Genomic DNA, 19,458 nt, shown 5'->3' with positions numbered 1-19,458 from the left:
ACACAATGACAGTCCTCTGTGAACATGGAGCCACAGAAGTTTCACTGCCTTTTAAAATAAATAAAAATGTCCAAACTGCTTTTGCTCAGAGCATATTGGCCTCCATCATTCTGCTACCTCTTCTCATTTCTTTGCTGCTTACGTTACTTGACTTCTCTCCTGCTTCTAAGATACATGCTTTATTTTTTAGTGTTTCTCACAAGCTAAAACAAGTACTAAGTCAAGCAGTTACCAGAGCTGGAGATCTAACCTTGCTCCAATCAGTACAGTCATCATGTAATAGCCATCATGTTACTTTTAAGTATAGATTATTACTACTGAGCATGTATTACCTTGGCTGCTTGCCCAGCATGTCCTTGATAACTCAGGGTTGTGAAAAAATGAGTAATGCTCTGGTTCTACTCAATAAGACACAGGATCAGCATGATTACAGTGGCCTTAGTATTCAAGAATCCTTTGAATTTGGCAAACCAAATTAAATTTTAAAAGTAGTTTAGATCACTTTTCGTGAGTAATTGCTATTAACCCTTATTCCAAGTCTTTCCCCCTTCCAAAACTGTTATTGATTCCCAGTTGCTCAGATGCTAGAATATCCTCAGATAATGTGTTGGAATTGCAGGCACTAGCAAGCTTATTGAAGTAATGGGATTATTTAAGTAGTAGGCAGAAGGCAGCTGGATAGATTACTAAATAGCTTGATACCTGCCTCTATGTTGGGATTAATGTCAAGAAAGGCATTTTGATTGTGGAACTCTTATGTAATCATTTTCCCAATGGAATTGCATTCTCACGTGGGAGGGTTTGATTTTTTCTGAGAATGACTCTTATATAGTATTCTGTGTTTTCAAAGTAACCCTAGTTAGTTTGAGTCAATGTCACAAGTGACTGGTGAAGCGAACAGCAAATTCAGAAACAGTTCCAGTATCACCTGTGTTTGGCCACAAGGATCTTGTTTATTCCATACAAGATTCATTTTTCAAGTAGAAGCTAAAGCATAACAAAAAAGCCTCTTATATCTAGCTGAGCTAGCCTGGGAAAAAATTGCAACATGTAAATCTAAGGAATATACAGAAACAGCGACTGATGTGAGAACTGGGAGTAAAACAGCCTTTGTTGTTGCCTGATTTCTCTGTTTTGGAACTAGGAACATGATATATGGAGGGTTTTTTTTGTTTGTTTGTTTTTGTTAGATGACAGTGGTGGATAGGGAATTCTGCTATCATCAATTGATGGTAGCAGCTGTCCCACCCTAGCTCTATCAGTAACTGATAAAACACCTGGACTGTCGCCTCAGGAAAGAAACTTGTGTTTCTTGTGTGACCTAGGGGAATAGACTTTTACACCTAATTATTAGAGAATATGCTGACTACATGTGTGTTTCTTGGTGCCTGGTTATACTTCTACTCCAAATCTTCCTCACTGGTTTTACTCCTCCTGCTCTGTGCCTCACTAATCAGAACTAAATAATGTTCACTGGCAATCCTTTTCCTCCTCAGTTCTCCCCCAGTTAAACTGTATGGGTATTTAAGAATAGGGAGAGTTTGTATTTTCAAGATGGAATCTGTTGCTTTCCAAGACTCGTGCAGAAGAAACTAAAGCTAGGAATGATGAAATTAATCCATTTGTGACCTACCCGTTTCTTCTTTCCCCCTACTGAAGCCTTTGACAGAACAATAAATTTCCATTATTTTGCGAGTGTTCTCTCTCATCTAGGCATTTTCAACTGCAGTCAGTGCCATGCAATTCTAATCCACTTTCTTCCTTATATTGCCTTCATTTGAGGCCTTCTCCCATAACAGAGGGTGGCTGTGGTGCGTACCTTGTGTTCAGTACACTGAGGAGAATTAAAAGCTGTGAGCCTGACACTGTTTGTTCTTGCTTGCCACAGGTTCTATAGCACACCCATACTTCTTGCCTGCTTTCAGAAAGAAGCTGGTTTTAAGAATGTCTACTGTGCTCAGAGGCAGATACTGTGCGATTTGGCAGACAGATGCAAGCAGTGGCAAGTTGTGATCAAATTATTCTTTTATATTTTATACCAGCAAGGATCATCCAGATTCCTTGGAAGAAAGGTACAGGAAATTAAAAATTATTTTAAAAATATTTTCATCAAGTTTGCTAATTGTAATACTTTGAAACTTAGAATTATTTTTATCTTTGTTTTTACTCCCCTTCCAGCTTGGAGGTGGGGAAAGATAGCCTTGGTCAGCTATTTATGTAGAAGGAAGTCATGTGTGTGGCTTGTCATCAAAGCAAGGGGCTCTGCTATATATATATTTTGTGTGTGTATGGTTTAGCTGAAAAAGTTAAGAAAACCAAGATTTAGATAAAATAATTAAAAAAAAAAAAAAAAAGCACAAAGAATAAGACAGACCTTATCAGGACCATGAATACTTATGGATTGTATTTGGAGAGAAGTCAAGACCAGTTCCAGGGCACTTTGGTTTCCAGCTGAAACCTGACTGCCCCATCTGAAGCTGGTCCAGGTCTACTTTGAAAAAGAGTTCTGGCTACATAGATTTGAGGCACAAATGGTTAAGTCTTCTGTTCTTGAATATCAGTACATTTCCATCCACAATAATGCCTGGAAAACACTGAGGCCATCTTTCTGTATTTCTGAGCAAGCCTGTACCAGGTAACAATGTGTCCAGTTTTGATCTACTGTATATTCTCAAGTCTGAGGTCTTTGTTTAGACCCAGCCTCTGTTTTTCACTTGGAATAGAACTTGCACCAAAGTGCAAGCATTTGGGTGGACTTCTGGGATGTAAGCAGTTTATCAGGAAATAACAACCAGGAAATAACTGTTCCCCTGTCATTTTCCCAACCCCTCCCAAGAAATATGAACCAACAGAGGTATTTTCACGCTCCCTTTAAAACTGCAGGTTTTTGATCTTTCATTATGTGTAGCACTAAGAAATGAGGCTACGTGCTTTCATTTAATAGTATAGTTCCCTCGTGATATCTTTCCTTAATGAGGACAGTGTTGCTAACTTGTTAGGAGCCTGAGGACTGTATAAAATTAACATAGCATGTAGGAGAAATTAACAGAGAGAGGAGTTCCTTGCCTGAAATTGAATGAGATCACTGATGGCCCTTTCTCTGAACTTTATCTTTATATTAAGGAATATTAATAAGGATAATACAGAACACTGTTACTCAAACCTAGGATGCCCTTGTTTTTATTCAATAACCAGAATGACCAAAAGTAATTAATCCTTCTTAATACCAATTATATCAGTAAAGTAAGCATGAGCTGGGTGTTTAACTATGAGGGAGAAAGAGGAGGGTCATGGGTCTTTACTGGGGAGAAATAACAATCAATAAAATAATCAGTTTTGTATGAGAAGTTCTGGTGTACTTCCATATGAGTTAAAGCAGAAGACATATAATTACCTCAGTAGGATAAGACTGTTCTTCTGCTAAGAAATTAGAATGTGACTTTCTATACTTCATGGTAAAGTGAAACCAAGGAGTCAAGGTGATAAAAGAATGCAGGGGTGACAAAGCCAGGCAGAAGATTCATGAAGTAAGGGGAGTTTCAATAGAGCCATAGTTTGTTTTTCTTTAAAGGTTTTCTTTGCAAAGCGTGATTGACAAAATATACTCTTCCTGCAGTCATTTGTCAGCTGTGCATATCACCCTTCTACAATCACAAAAGATATGCAAAGATGTCTGCAATCTGGGAGGATTTGTGAAATATAGAGCCCATGTAATGTTAGTGAAAACCAATTTGCTGTGGCCTTGGCCTTTTAGTGATTTTTGACTTGCTTCTGCAACAATGGTTCCTAAAAGGGGACTAAATATTCGTTGTGGTACATCTCTGCTGCAGTGACAGTGGAAGTAATACCTCACTTTCACACCTCCTTTTGTGGTTTTACTATGGAAAATGAGTGGGTCATTGCTGACAGATCCAAGGAGCTGTATGCCCAGGGATGATCAGTGTGTTGACAGTAACAGGCATTCTTCTGGATAATGACTATTGCTAAATATGTATGTATATAATTTTTTTTTATAAAGTTTTTCTCTCTACTTCTGGTGAATTTTCTTGAGCGCTGGGAATCCCTTCAGCCCCTGCCTGGAAGTCCTGTGCAGTTGCTTCTTTCCCCACCTACTAGTGGTTATTCCAACAAGGGGAGCTGGTGAGGGACTAAATCACTCCACAGAGATCTGCTAGTTAACCTTGGGACACATTTGGTTGCGTTTTACAGCTGCAAGTAACTTTATCAGAAAATACTGAGGATCAGCAAAACCAACTTCCTTCCTATGTCTTGAGGAGCCCAGGCTGTGCAAAGTCTCTGAATGCAGTAAAATGACCTTGGCCAGCAGTGGTTTTGTTCCAGTGCAGTCATGGGATGGCTCTGGTGCTTGGTGTCAGCCCAAGCTTGGGTTGGCTTTGTCAGTGTGAACGTGTGGACATTGGTCACCAGAGGGCATCACCTTCTGATGCTGGCAGCATCCCTGGAGGGACTGAAGAGTTTCACTGCTGCTTGCCAGCAAAAGACTACGAAACACTAGGCATCAAAACTTACTTGCTTGAAGACAGCACATTGTGATGGACCAGATGGGTTTGTCTTGTTTCTTACAGTTCAAAAAACACAATATACAAACAAATGTAAAGGCCTACAAGTCACATCCTAAACTAAACATAAGTCTGGGGACTGATGCTCCTGTGGGGAGAAGTGCTAATTAGTGACACCTGTTACAGGGCTCAGCAACAGACGGGTCTTACTGTAAATGAGTGGTTGTTCTGGAAGGAATATACTCTGGGGAACCTGCAGGAGTTAAACAGATTTAACTACACTGATTGGTAATAATCTATGAACAATGACAGGAGCAAAGATTCAGGAGAAAAAAAAAAAGTTGTAAATTGTGCTTTGGAAAAGTGATTGCAGGGTTTTGCTTTCATGTCTTTAAGGGTATTGCGGTGAAGTGGTAGGCATTTTTCTCTTGCTGGCATTGAAAGGGAATTGGAGGAGGGAACGTTCCATGTTATGCTACATACAGTATATGAGATCTTAGTCAAGTCATAGTCTCTCTGTGTTTTATAACTTGAGGTCAGCAACATTATAGTCCTCTTCACATTGTTTATCTGTGACTTTCGTATCGGAAGCTCTTGATGTATATTTGCCAACGCTAGCTTTCAAGTAGTCATTAAAAAAAAAAAAAAAACAAGGATACGAACTAGGTGTTATCTACCCTGAAGTTGGAAAGATTTTGCTGAGAATCTGCAATCTCACTTTGAATTTTCATGTGGAAACTTGAAGTTTGCTAAAAAAAAAAAAAAAAAAATTCAGACCTTGTGTACGTTTTTTTCTCAACTCTTCATTTTCTATTCAAATAAATAAGGCTTGGCTATTATAGGTAATTTAATTTGTGAATGTATTTTGGGGATGTAGAGCTCCTAGATTCAAAAGCAGACAATACAGGTTTAGAATAGGTTTTCTCTATTTTACAGAATGCCTTGAACCTGGTAACGTCACCAGGATCAGGCAGTGGGGAGAACTGGATAGGGCAGCACTGTGGCTGACAGAAGGATCGCATAGGTCCAAGTGTTCTTGAACACGCATTCGAAGAGCTTAAAGAGTAAAATAATGCTGTGTTTCTGTGTGTACTCAGGCTGGCTTCTTGTAGAACCAGCAAATGAAGCTTGGGAAATTGCCACAGCTCTTCATCTTTACCTCCTTCCCTAAAATGTAATTATTAAAAATACAAGTGGATGCTTGTATTTTATGGGATGGGCTTTTATTGAAATACTTGACATTTAGTTCTGCTAATACCCCTTTGAAATGGCAAAAGTGCATTATGCCTTGCGGGGCTTTCTAATCCGTTTTAAGGAACAATCAGTGTAAGTACAGCAGTCAAGCAGAGGCTCAGGCCCAGGCTACCTGAGGTCAACATCATAGCCCCACCTGGGAAGTACTTCTGATCAACATAGTCGATAATAGTTGTCACAGCCAACATAGTCTCTTCACATGTGGGCTGGATCTGGTCAGCAGGTAAAATAAATCCGTAAGTACCCTTGTCTCGCAGTTCAAATGTGTAGGAGAAAGGAATGCCAATCGTGTGAGCCCAGTCCCGTGAGGAGCCTGAGTTACTGTCTGTGAATTTAAAAACAGAAGGGAGATGTAAGTATTAAGCACCATTCTTTGAAAATACTTCTTGCTGTAGTTAATGCAAGGTATACTAGAATCCCTGAAGAAAGCAGTAATCATACATCACTGTGGCATGGAGAGCAGTTTTTCTAGGTGATGACGTTCTTAATTATCCTAAAAGTCTTGCATGAAGCTTCCTAAGAGAAACAGTTTTCCATAAGATGATATTGTAAAATAACAGGAAATGAATTCCATGAATTCTGTGTTTATAGCATTTTGCTGTGATTAATGTTGGATACAAGGTGAATCGGCCATTTGTCTGTTCTGATGCTTCATTTCCAACATTGGCACTGTTTGGCACCTATTTGCCTATATACATATTTTGCATAATTCTGCTAAAGCCTGAAAAAATTCTGGCTACTGTTGTTCATCTGCCTCGTGGATCTTTTCTCTAAATCATTTGCTGTAAGTAGAAACCCTGGTAAAATGCGGATTTAGGCAAGGACAAGTTACCTTATGTTTGCACCACATTGCTCATGCAGAAGGTGACTTGTGTGACCAGGGGACTGCCATTGACAGACAGTGTGAATATGCAAACCGTGGGCCCTGGAGCCAGCTACTTACTGCTTTGATGAAAAGATTGTTTTTACCAGGCAGCCCCTAGGGCCCTCGGGTCCTCAGTGTTAATACTGTCAGCTAATATCAGCTTTGAGGGCGCGTTCATAATATGTCCGTCCTGTTATTATAATGAGGCTGTAGCCAACATATTCCACACAGAAATGCAAGCAGCTGCAATGTGCTAATATCTGGTGGAGTGAGTGTAGACCTGATTGGGATTTTAATTTTTGCTTGACTCCAGTGAAGACAAATAGGAGTTCTGCTGCTGACTTCAGCAGGGTCAGAATGATCTATCACCAATCTCTTTCTGTCCCTTGTGATGTATCTGCGAGGAATTCATGTAAGAACTGGCTTCTGATCAATGCTTCCTTCCTTCCTGCAGTCAGCTTTAACGTACAATGTTATCTTGTATTCAAATGACTGCTCCTTCGCGATTTCACCGAACCAACCCATTAAATATTGCTCAAAGAGGAAACTCAGCAAAACAGCACTTATTGATGCCTGTGACATAAGAGTGGCTCTCTTTGAAAAACAGGGCAATCAAAGGGAAAAACAAACTTACATAAAATCAAAGAGGTTGATCCTACTTCATAACTGGTGCCATACTTTTCTGTCAGAGCAGCTGCTGCTGTCTGTGCAACATGCATCTGGAAAGTGAAAATATATGAACATTTTCTCCAACACCAGTAAATCTGGCAATTATTCTGTCTGCCAATTTTTTTCCTGCTTCAAGTTTACATGTAATCAGCTTCAAGTTTTACTAGTATTAGCTCAAGATGTTAAAGAAACCCTTTACAAATGTGTTTCTTGGGTGAAATGTTCTTCCTGTTTTTGAATGTAAATTTCATTTAAAATAAAAAGATAACAGCTGTTAGGTGAAGAAGGTATTTGTTTCTCTCTAGTGCAAGGGGTACTGCTTGTAGCAGTAATGATTTCTTACACTTCTATTACCACAGACTGTCTCACCATCTTTAAAAACTAAACCATAGATTGACTGAATGACTTGTTTAATCTCTCTTATGAGGTTTGAGCCCAGTTCCTCATGCTCTTTACTACTCCTGTGCAACAGCTACAGGAGTATTTGTGAATACTCATTTTATTGAACTTAAAACACTCAGAAATTGAGGCAGAGAAGTAATCAAAAAGTAGGTGCCTATTCTTCTCCCGTTCTCTTGAATGCATTTGATTATCTCTTCTGGGCACAACCATGTGCACATAAACTGCCAGCATTCTAAAGTGCAAATACATTGTTGCACGCAGCATTTGATTGCAAGCAGAACCTGATGCTCTTCACTTAGCTTGCACAGAAGTAACACTACCTGTAACAATTTTTCTGGATTTAAGATGGATTAGGATTCATTGGATTCATTCTGAGGCAAAGGAACTTGGCTGATACCACACATACAACAGGTAGCCAAGAGAGATGAAAAGACCAGAACCCTACTCAAGGTAGATGAACATGCTAAAACCCTCAGATATTCCTCACATGAAGTTTTCTTTAAAGAAAATGCTACAGGGCAAATAGAGTTTTGCTGTGTGCAACCACCTGTACTAGTGTAGAAGGTGAGTGGTTTGCCCTACCAGTTCTTCATTGTTATATGGAGGTTCGGTTGTGGAACCATACGGAGTGAGGATGTACTGTCCATAGGAGTGAATTGTTAAGTAGCACAAAATGTCACTCTTCTTCCTTTCAATAAGCTGAACCACAGCTCTTGTCTCAGGTTCTGATTCTGGTCCAGTCCCACAGAAGATTTCACTGCTGCAGTTATAAGAAACACCAAGAGCTGGAAAAGAATAAAAAGTGGACCAAATTAAAGGTATATAAACCCCAGTTCAGTGGAAGTTGACCTTGGAGTGTTAAAGACTGTGTATGGGCAGGGAGCTAGAGGGGGGGTGGCTGTAGGGTTGGGGGAGTAACCCTTTCCTCTCTTGATAGAAAATATAATTTGGACTTTGTGAAATATCTTGTGCATGCCTCCAGGCTGGACAAATAGTGGCTGTTAGTTGCATGGCTGCTAACACTGGTGGTGCTTTCACCTGCAGTGAATTGGAGGTATAGTTTTATAAGCTGTGATCAGCTTGCAAAAGGAGATGCCAGTCAAAAGTTGATGACAGTATTTTTACAAACCGGATTTTTATTTTTACATGTATCTTGATTGAAAAAAGGGATGAGTATTTCTATTGTATTGGACTTCATCTTATTTCAGAGCTTATCTATTTCTCCTGCTTTACGTTTATGTAGCTGACCTGAAATACTTGAAACTTACTGCCCCAGGAGGAATTGAAGTTTCGGTTCAGATCTGTCCCATAGCAGGTACCATTCATATGCGGAGAACGGTTTTTCCTCCACAAACGAGCCTGAACAAAAATAAGCTAATTATTAACTCTATAATCCAAGGGAACTAATAATAGTACACTGTTCAGACACCTTTGTTTTGGACCTCTGCATCTTGAGTAATTCTTAATTGTAGGGAGCTCTATATTCAAGGATGATGAAACTTTCTACCTGCTGTAGAAAACTTATTTTCTACAGCCATGCTGACATCTTCCACAGACCTTCATGCATCTTGAAATGAGCCTCCTAAGGGTTTTCCGAAATCAAACATACTTGCTAATTTCTGTGGCACTGAACTGTTTCTACAGAGCTTTGCTCTTTTAAGAAAGGTATGAATATGCCTGTATCCCAAAGAGATGATAGCAGAACATACATTTAGTTCAGATGCAACTTTGTCATCTAAACTTGCTGCTCTGATTTTTTTTTTTTTTTTTTTTTTTTTGTCATCTAAACTTGCTGCTCTTTGCTTCTCTGTTATGCTTGTACTCACTGCTACACCTGGCTCCCTGCAGAACTCCCTGTGATGCCTGTCTGAGCCTCCTGACTGAATTACTGATGTATCCAAGTACAGAGTGTGGCAGGCTCCGTTGCTCCAAACCTTGTTGGGAAGCGTGTTGGAGATAGGAGGGTCCATGTGGCAGCAGGCTGAACCTTTTGGGCCACACTGAGGTCCTGTTTTAAAAAGATATTTATCCTGGGTTCAACTACCTGGAAGCATGATGAGTGTTGCTGGAGATCAGCATTTTTTCATTATTCTCAGTACAAGAAAATTAAGATTACTTAGGAGAACACCTGTTTTTCAGAACCAGATTGCCTGTTATCTGACCAACTCTCCTCCTGTCCCATGCTGCAAAGATACTTAGGTTCATCTGCTAGTTGAGGTATCTTGCAAAGCACAGCTGAGCCCTCCAGGCATGCTTAGCTCTGTCTTCCAAGCCCCAAGCTGTTAGCAGGGAAATGAGTCAATTTCCAGAATCCCAAATGGAGTGGATCCTATGGTTTTTGACTTTCCATCTTCCCAAGGCTCTTGACATCTGCTAGGAATTTTTAGTTCTATGATCTCAAGTGACTTCTCTTTTACCAGAAGAAACAAAACCTCTGCAGTGAGAGGATTTGTGTAATGATCCTGTCACTGTTCTCTGTTTAAATATAATTGCTATGACTGTATTTAAAATTAAACATATCGTACACATCTAAATTTGAGATCACTTTTGGATTTTTGTTACTTACTGTTTCCCAGGAATAGATATAACCATCAATATTGAGGACTGGTAGGATGTAGAGGTCCAGATTCTGAAGAAACTTTCTTATCTTTGGGTCAGATTCATAATTTTGCAGAATCTGAAAAGGGGGGAGAGGGGAAATAGCTGGAATGAGCTAGTTCAGAACCATCTTCAAAGAATCACTCACTCTTGGATATCACTGTGGCACCCAAGATCTGCTGGATCCCTAGTTATATTGTCTACATGCATTTTGTATGGATGTGGTCTTGCAGGAATGAAAGCTGCATGATACCTTCGGCACTGTAAGCCAAACACCTTTAGTATAAGCAGAACACTGCTATACCACATCTTAGGGCTGTTTTTAATTCCAGGAGGGCTATGACTTTGTGGTGTAGAGCAGCTAGATCCGAAAGTCACTGTAAAAAATGGAGAGATTGTTGACTAGTTTGGTGGCTTTGGAATCAGTTCAGATGAAGGAAGCAGTACACTAACAGATATTATTCCGTATCTCATCTCAAACTGTGGTTTGAAATTAGATCTCCACAGGTTTCTGTATAATTAGAAATGCTGAAAATAATATTTAAGCAGGGAAAGAATAATGCTTTGGACCACTATAGAGGAAGAACTGAATTATCCAAAACAATCCGTGGTGGTTTTTTATTATTTAAGTGGTAAAGGTAGGACTCACTTCTTTCACAAACCACTGGCAGAAGGCAGGTGTGATCCACTCCCTGGCATGAATCCCACAGTCCATCCAAATAATCTTTTTGGTTCTATCTGATGGTTGACTGATCTGAGAGAGTGTAAAAATGGTCACTTGGAAATGTAATATTACAAGAAATTAGTCTAGCCTAATATAGGGGGGAAAAGAATGTTTTTTTATATACTGTTGAATTATCTAAGATAATTATTATTACAGATGTCATTATGACAAGCTCTCCTTCCTAATAACCCTGTATCTTAAGTACCTCAGAACGAGAGTCTTAATCTGAGTAGATGTTTCAGTAAAATAGTCTCTTCTTCATTTATCTTAGTCATTCACAGGACTTACTGTTCTTACACTGAGATTCTTTTTCTAGAAGGGGAATCGCAAAAAGACAAGGAATCTAACTTTACTCAGTAATAAGAGCATATTAGACAATAACTCATCTAGTTATTAAGACCACAGTTTTTGCTAGAGTTTCTAGCAGGAGTATCATGGCATACTTTTGGACAAAACATTTCATGCTATGAAAAGTAGTAAAAACAGTGAAACAAAACTTCTGATCCTCACACACAGCTGTTTTCAAGTTATTTTCAGCGTGATTTGTATTTCTAAATAAGATTCCTGTTAAATTGATTGTTTTCAGTACAAAATAGCAATAATGAGGTTATAGCAATGGTGCATATGAGTGCTTGGAAAGCTTCCTCCACTGTAGAGGAGTAAAACCATCTCTCATTTCAATGAACTGGAATTTGGACTATTTTAATGATCTGCATCCTGTCTTCTCCATGTACTTCTATACTTACATAAAGCTACCTTTTATTTATCTTAGTATAATTCCTCTCTTACCTGCAGGTAATAGATTGCTCGATTCTCAATGGTTTCCCCCAGGTAGTGCTGAGTCACCAGCTCACTGTTGCTTTTCTGGATCTGAGCCATCCATGTATAAATCTGAAACAGCCACAGAGAACTCCTGGGGCAAAGGGGAGTTTCCATCTCTTACCCACCTCCATTTCCAGATTAAAGCATTTTCTTTTGCTTAGGCAAACATTTTCCATTGTTAAGCTGTGATATCAAACTGTTTTATCACTTGACTCTCACAGAAGGAGTTTTAGTTGTCTGTGAGCGAAAACATACTCCCCCTCACTTAGGTGTTCACTGCAATACAAAACTGATCATATGTAATGGGCAGGTTGAGTGAGATTCATAAAGTGTCTTTTTGTTGTCTTCACTGGATACGGAACCTATCAAATCTCCAAAACAGCTTTACTGTGTTTTCTGTATTTTCCACATGTTAGTTCAGCAGGAATCTCATGGTACTTCAATGGGTAGCCTTGAGAATATTAATGAGGATGATTCTGCTCTCTTGCTTTTATCACAAAGCTAGGAGAAAGGATGCCACTGAGCTCTCCTTTGTCCACCTTTATCCACATGATGCTATTTTCTCCTCTTCTCTTCCTCACTGGGATGCCAGAGACAAATGTTCATTGCACTTTACATTTGATTCAGCACCAAATATACCAGGACTTCAATGAATAAATACTGAAGATTATGATAAGGCATAATTAGGTAGAAACATAGGAAACTAATCAACTGAATCCCAGAATACTGCTGACAAAATAATATGGCTGCTTCAAGCAGAGCATTTAGGTGTTGGCCAGGAAGGAATTGAGGAATTGATCAAAATCAGTGGCTAATACATGATCAATTCAGCCAGGCCAGGATTCTAGACAAAGTACCAAAGTTGGTGCTGATCCTTCAGAAAAGACCCTTAAAACCAGAAAGAGCTTTGGTGACCCTGGTAGAGTAGTTCCTGCAAGCACAGAGTTTATTTCCTTGAATATACAAAATAGCAACGAAGAGAACAAACTGATACAGTTTCTTCTTTACCTCTTCCATTGGATGATACTGGGTATAGTTGTAATTTTCTGGGATCTGCTTGTGGCTGCTTGTGTCTTTCGGTGTGCTCTGATCCACAAGTTCCTGCACGTCGTGTATTAGGATTCTGAGGGGAGGCAAAAGGGGGAGATAAAGAAAACAATTGCTAACAATTACTGGAGAGCTATAGTGGCATGTGCACTTCATTGCATTCATAAATAAAATGATTTAGACCTTTATGTTGTCGGCTGCCTGGCAAAATCATCACCAACAGCAAAATGGTTACCTTCATGAAAGAGGAAGTTAAAAGTACAGAAGTCTTTGTTGGATTTTTATAAATAATTAAAGTAATTTTAGCAGATTTTTTTTGTTTTGTTTTAAGGTTAACTATTAAAAAAAAAAAAGTTGAAGACTTTCCTTTACAGATTCTATTCATGGGCAAACCTTTAATATTTGGGAAAGGCAGTGGGGAAAATGGGAAAATGTTAAGATTAGTTCTTTCCTTGTGTTATAGTAGATCCATTTTCATTTTGCAAAACTTCAAGTACGTACTTGTCATGTTTTGAAAAATCACAACAAAAACCTTTTCTTTAAAAGGCTTTTCTCATTTTTTTTAAACTACAAATTAATTCAGAAATGAGTGTTGCATAGGTCTAACTCCCTGACCAAAACCGCAAATATAACCTTTTAGTGTGTGGCTACAGCTCACTTTCTCTTTGGGCCTTGATATTTGTATCTAATCTTCAAACTAAAATTTAGCTGCACAGATTGCTGTGAACTGAAACTACATGCAAAATGCCTTACCAAAGCTCTGGAGAACAAAAATCTCAGCATCTGACACGCTTAGAATATTGATGTCCTGATTACAATTTGTCATTTATGACTCTATCGTTATTCATCTAACTGTCATGTTACCTTCCTCACATGTCAGTTACCTTCTGGAAGATGCTTTCTTGCTTTGTTACAGGAACTTTAACTATAGCATTGTCTTATTCCTTATCCATTCCCCTCAGCAATACAAAGACAAACTTCTGCTTGACTTCTCAATTACTGATTTTTCTTTAGTATTCTACAGAAGGTCAGTACAGTTGTGGCTCCAATCCTCACTCCTAACACACACACAAAAATATTAAGATGTTAACTTCTGATTTAGTATTTAGATTTCAAGTAGATTAAACTGAAATCATTAGAAAATTAAGGACCTTGATATAAATAAGAAGTTCACTATCTTGTAGAATGTCATCTAGGTCCTGAATACCTAAACCTGATGCTAGATCATTCATACTGGCTTTCACCTCCAATCTCTCCTTAACTGGTTGTCAGGGCATCACACTTATTAAAAGAATTTGTTAGGATATCAAGATCAGCTCTAACCCTAAACAACTCTGAAGTGACTAGCTTACGTTTCACACTGGTAAATGAAAGTCTGTGTCTGTAGGCTGCTAGTCATCAGTTCTGAATTACTTCAGGATTATTTATATGGGATACTGTTTACTTGAAAAAGCTAGCTCAGAATGAGACTGTGAGGAATAGATCATATTTATTCCATTTTAACACTCTTTGTATCTGAATTAGATTTTCTTTTGGAAGCGAAAGTGTGGCTGTTAGCAAAGATGTGTTACTGGACAGGTGATAAAGCATCTGGGGGCCATTTGCAGAAGTGACTGATCTCAATTCTATGTGCTGTGGGGACCTGTCACTGGGATTTTTGGTCCAGGCTGGGATTTCTGTTGCACTCAGTGGTGCCAGAAATTTGCACCTGCCTGGGCAAAAGGCAGAGGAAGAACAGTTAGGAAGCCTGCAGCTTTGAAGAAATTGCCTAAATATATCCCTCTGAAATGGCTCTTCTCTAAACCAGTAAGCAACAAAAGGCAGGGAACAGAAACGGAGAGCTACAGACTCTGGCTCTCTGCTGTAAACCTTTGAGCTCTCCAAAACTGGGAGGAACCTGTGTCCCAGTATCCATCCTTTCTAAGAAGAAAGCATACTCCTGTCTGTAGTGGTTGCACCAAGCTTTGACTTCAGACAGACGGTCTGAGTTGTGTATCTGAGAGCCACTCTGCCACTGAGGAGGCAGCAGCAGGGAATGACAGACTGGGCTGTCCCAGATCCCAGCTCCAAATTCCCAGTCCAGGCTAGTTGGAAGAATAAATAGGACGAAGGGGAATGTGGTTATAAAGCTGTTCATCGGGCAATTCAAAAGGAGTTGGAAACACCTGAAGAAAGATTGGGTCCTCTCATTATTTGCTGACTGTTCTTTGGAAAGGGTTTGGTTGTTCTCGGGTGGCAATGAAGATTGCTAGAGTCAGCCCTTCCTACCAGGAAATGAGAGATCATACTTGTAAGAGATCATATGCTGATCTAAGCTGTCCTTCACCTCCTGCACCAGAGGAGCTGGAACTCTTATGTGCAGATCTTCTCCAGCCCAGATGTCTTCAGGCAGCAGGGGCTTCCACAAATCCAGCTGGGCATAGGAGAAAAAAGAAATGCACTATTTAAGATCTGTTTTCAGAATAAGAAAATAAGATGGAGTAGTTGCATATTAGAGAACATATAGTTTCCTAATTCTTTTTGTGACTCTTCTCAAGCCATCTCCTTACAGAGCATGCTGCAGAGACTTAATGTTTTCATTGCCTCAGACACCATTGATAAGGAACAACACCTTCAGAGAGCCATGCAAGGAAAGTAGCTTCTCCCCATAAATTCCTTCATCAAGTCAAAGGATAATTCAGCCCTACTTTACGAAATAATCTTAGGTAAAGCTTTTTCAAGTTTTTCATCTTCATTCCTTCTTTCCTGCCAAACTTACTTACAAAACTGTTTTACAAGCCAAGACCCCCCCACAGCTTTTTTGGACACACCTGGTTATTCATACTCACCAGTAAAGTGCTGCAAAGCTGCTGGAGATGCTGGACTTGCTGAAGTGTTTCTGGCACAATGTGTAAAACCTGATCCCTGGACATTAAAAAGAGAAACAAGATCAGTTTCAGTATCTGTTGAAGTATCCACGAATCCCATCAATCAGAAGGAGATATTTCATTACGTGGGATGACAGAGCATGTAACCGGGTGGTGTTCTAACAGAAGTGTGCCTGAATGATGAATTCCTGGGAAGTTTTAGCTGCAAATGGGACTGCGTGAAGTGAGTGTTCTGTTGGTGGGGTGTTAGGTTAATTCTGCTTCCTTGCTGATGTCATTCCTTTATTCATCGTATCAGCTTCATTGAAGCCAATTGTGTACATTAGGCTAGTGTGTGTTTCTACCTTTGCAGGACGAAGGCCAAAGCAAGATCGCTGGTTAAAAACATTTTTCTACCCCCTATTCAGGAATTATTCAATTACTTCAAATAGGCTTTGTGCTTTGCTGATCTGCTTTAGCATGCAAAAAAGTTAAATAGCCTCCATGCGCAAATGTTGCTGATTGACTGAGATGTTTACAAGCTACTTGCCATGAGAACAACCAGTTTATTTCACAAATAGTGAATAGAGTGTTCTCCAGAATTACATGATTTTACTTATATTTTTTTCTGCTATTTGCAGTACGATGTTAGTCATGTTTTTTTTCTGGAAAATACATACAAATCCAGTACTTGGGAATATATTTTCATTAGGCTTCATGAAACGTCCATTTACTGAAGACTTAAGAGCAAATTAAAATGTTTGGAAATAGAGAAAACAAATATGTATGCACTCTTTAGAGAAATAATTGCAAATGTTTTTTTTTTTTTTTTTTTTTTTTTTTTTTTTTAAATGATATTTTTTTTTCTACTGTTTATTCAGACCAACTTTCCAGGTCAGATAGTAAATGTGATATTTCTAATGAGGAATGGATTTTGTTGACTGCATTACTCAGAGGTGCTCTTATTTTTTAGTATCTAGTAACCACTGTTTCACAGTTGTCTTCAGTGACTTTGTTCGGCTCTGGTTCCTTTACAAATCATGTACAAAAAAATAACATTTTACATTTTTAAGTGTGTTACAGAAACTTTTGTTGCAGAAGCCTTGCATGCTCAATCATTATGATCATCAATGTAATATGTTTTCATCATTTGAATTGCAACTGCTATTGTTTGTATTTCCATATGCAGCCGTTCAATTATCAGCTTAATATACAGAAATATAGAATTTACAGCTCATTCATATTATTCACTGAAGAGTATGGGGGATTTTTGTTCAGACTTTTCTTCAGAATGTCTCCTTTGCAGGTGGACATAGAACTTGGTAGTTAGAAGAAGCTATTCACTACTGGTTCAGGAAATGCTGCTAGTGTATGGCATCTTCATCTATGGGGCAAAATGACTATGTTTGCACTGCTAACAATTTGATAAGACAGCCATGATATCGTTGCAGTAGAACCTTGTAGGATAGATAAAAATCTTTGCTGGGAGAACAAACATCTCAGCTGTAGTTCAGAGTTTATTCTCTCCAAATGCCTGGGCTTGCTTTGCTCTTTGTCAGGAAGGGAAACAATATCCTGTAATATCTTTCTATCCTCATTGACATTATGTCTTAATTACACCAAATGAAAGAAATGCCAGACCATCAGATTGCTGCCAGATGGCTAGCTCTTATTTACTGATAAACCTTTTACAATAGCCAGTGTGGAGACAGATAATTTTTAATAGTACACTAAGATTAGAAAGCACGCACTCTTTTATGATTGTGGACTGGGATTCTTAGTGCAGAAGTGCAAAGTCATCCCATTTGACCATGCAAGGACAACAGTTTTTTAAAGTGCTGCAGTTAAGCTTTCTTACCAAATTAAAGGGTCATTCTTAGTACAAGCTACGTTTCCTAAGGTGTTCACAGATCAGATGATCTAGATATTTAATCTAAGTTGTTGCACAGAACAAATGACAACAAAAATGTTAGCTGTGCTGGGCTTTAACAGTTGCTTCATCTTTGTGCAGGTACTGCTAGCCAAAGTCCCAGTGACTGTTCTGTTCAACGTGATTTTAAATCCCGTGCAAGTACTCAACAGGTCCACACCTGGGCAGCAATTAAAAACAAAGATGAACACTTACATTATCTAGCATCCATCAAATTCCACCAAGTGAAATTGACAGCCTCTGAGTAATTAAAGATTAACCAGGGAATATAATTAATCTAGAAGTATTAAGCACAGGGCTGCTGTCTTTGTTGACTTTAGAAAATTCCATTTATAAAGTTATACGTGGATAGCTGGCCTCCATACTTTGTGCCCCTCCTGCAACCCGTGAGTGCTGTAAAGACAGAGAGTTAAGTATCATTCTATGTAAAATGGAGGCTGAACAGAGCAGAACTATTCAGATAGGCGAAAGTATAATTTTATATCACCTATCTCTTAGGAAGCAGATTTGAGAACGGAGATTGTAGCATACTTTTCCAAAACATTTGTCTATTAGAAAAAGCAACAACCTCATTTTGTGAACATCTCTGGATGAGTATTGTCTGGACTGTTTAATTAGCATTTTTTGTTGTTGTTGCAGACTTCCAACAAGGTTTCAGTATCTGAGCTGCTTTTGAAACACCATCTTTTCACACAACCACATACTTCTTTTATTAGTAGGTCTAATTTTGCTCAACCATTTTGTACTCAGCGTCTGATATCAGATGTTCCTTCCAGGAACTTTTTAAAGAGGGTCAGCCAAATGATTTTCAGCAAATGGAAGTAGAGAGGTGTATTGCAGGGACATTTTGCATCTCCTGCAGTTGTCTTTGTTGGCTTGCATTAACACGCTCTTTCTTAATTTCTCACCTTTTTGTTTTCTTCCCAGATCTTACAAACTTAAGGATTAATAAGCCTCTCTCCACATGTTCATTTCCAAACTGCTATTGTCATTTTTACACAGTTCTTGAGAAAATTAGAACGTGCACAATTATTCGTAACCCTATTCACACTCACCCGTCATATTGCAGTTTCAAGCTGAATTTTCCAGGAATTAGAATCCCCAGACAAACAGCCATCCTAAGAAAAAGCAACATCTTTGTTCAGAGGACACGGGATAGATGAAGATAGATTCGGACTGAACACTTGATTTGCACAATTATCATATATAGCCAGACCTGCCCTTATTCAATCATTAACTTCATTTTGTAATGTTGAACTTTTTATTAATTCTGAAAGCTGTGTGTTCCACACCCCAAACTACAAGAGTATATACATAACAACATTCCCAGTGAAGCATTTGCTTCTCTGCAGAACTACTGTCAACAAGTTCTTCTGTATACATATTTGGGATTGCCCTGACCCAAGTGCAACACCTGGCACTGGCCTTGTTGCTCATTCGATTCACATGGGTCCACTTTTCCTTGTCTCTGGATGGTGCCCCTTCCCTCTGTTGTGTCAATTGCAGCACTCAGCTTGGTGTCATCAGCAAATTTGTCAGGAGTACACTTGATCCCACTGTCTATGTCTTTGATAAAGATGCTGAGGAGCAGGACCGATCTCTGGGGAACACCGCTAACTACAGGCCTCCACCAGCACATAGAGCCATTGACCACAACCCTCTGGCTGTGACCATCCAATCAGTTCTTTATTCACCTAATAGACCAGCCTTCGTATCTCTCCAATTTAGATACAAGGATGTGGTGTGGGACTATGGCAAAGACCTTGTGCAAGTCCAGGTAT

At 39.0% G+C, this 19,458-nt stretch overlaps 1 protein-coding gene across 1 annotated transcript; it reads right to left on the bottom strand.

The window, feature by feature from the left end:
* Positions 1-5,830: 5,830 nt before the first annotated feature.
* CPO (carboxypeptidase O) lies at positions 5,831-18,812 on the bottom strand. Its single transcript, XM_042874428.1, has 11 exons — positions 18,733-18,812; positions 15,730-15,805; positions 15,190-15,314; positions 12,863-12,977; positions 11,822-11,923; positions 10,958-11,062; positions 10,277-10,387; positions 8,979-9,069; positions 8,293-8,495; positions 7,274-7,358; positions 5,831-6,099 (listed from the first exon to the last, which is right to left on the bottom strand). The coding sequence occupies exons 1-11, from the start codon at positions 18,810-18,812 to the stop codon at positions 5,831-5,833; spliced, it is 1,362 nt and encodes a 453-aa protein (XP_042730362.1).
* Between the last annotated feature and the right edge of the window lie 646 nt (positions 18,813-19,458).

Source organism: Lagopus leucura, unplaced genomic scaffold (genome assembly GCF_019238085.1).
Source record: "Lagopus leucura isolate 7727_CA_CO unplaced genomic scaffold, USGS_WTPT01 Super-Scaffold_100012, whole genome shotgun sequence".
In the NCBI taxonomy this organism is placed as follows: Eukaryota; Metazoa; Chordata; class Aves; order Galliformes; family Phasianidae; genus Lagopus; species Lagopus leucura.
Note: the sequence above shows the minus strand (reverse complement) of the source record. Positions and strands in the feature narration are given on the sequence as shown.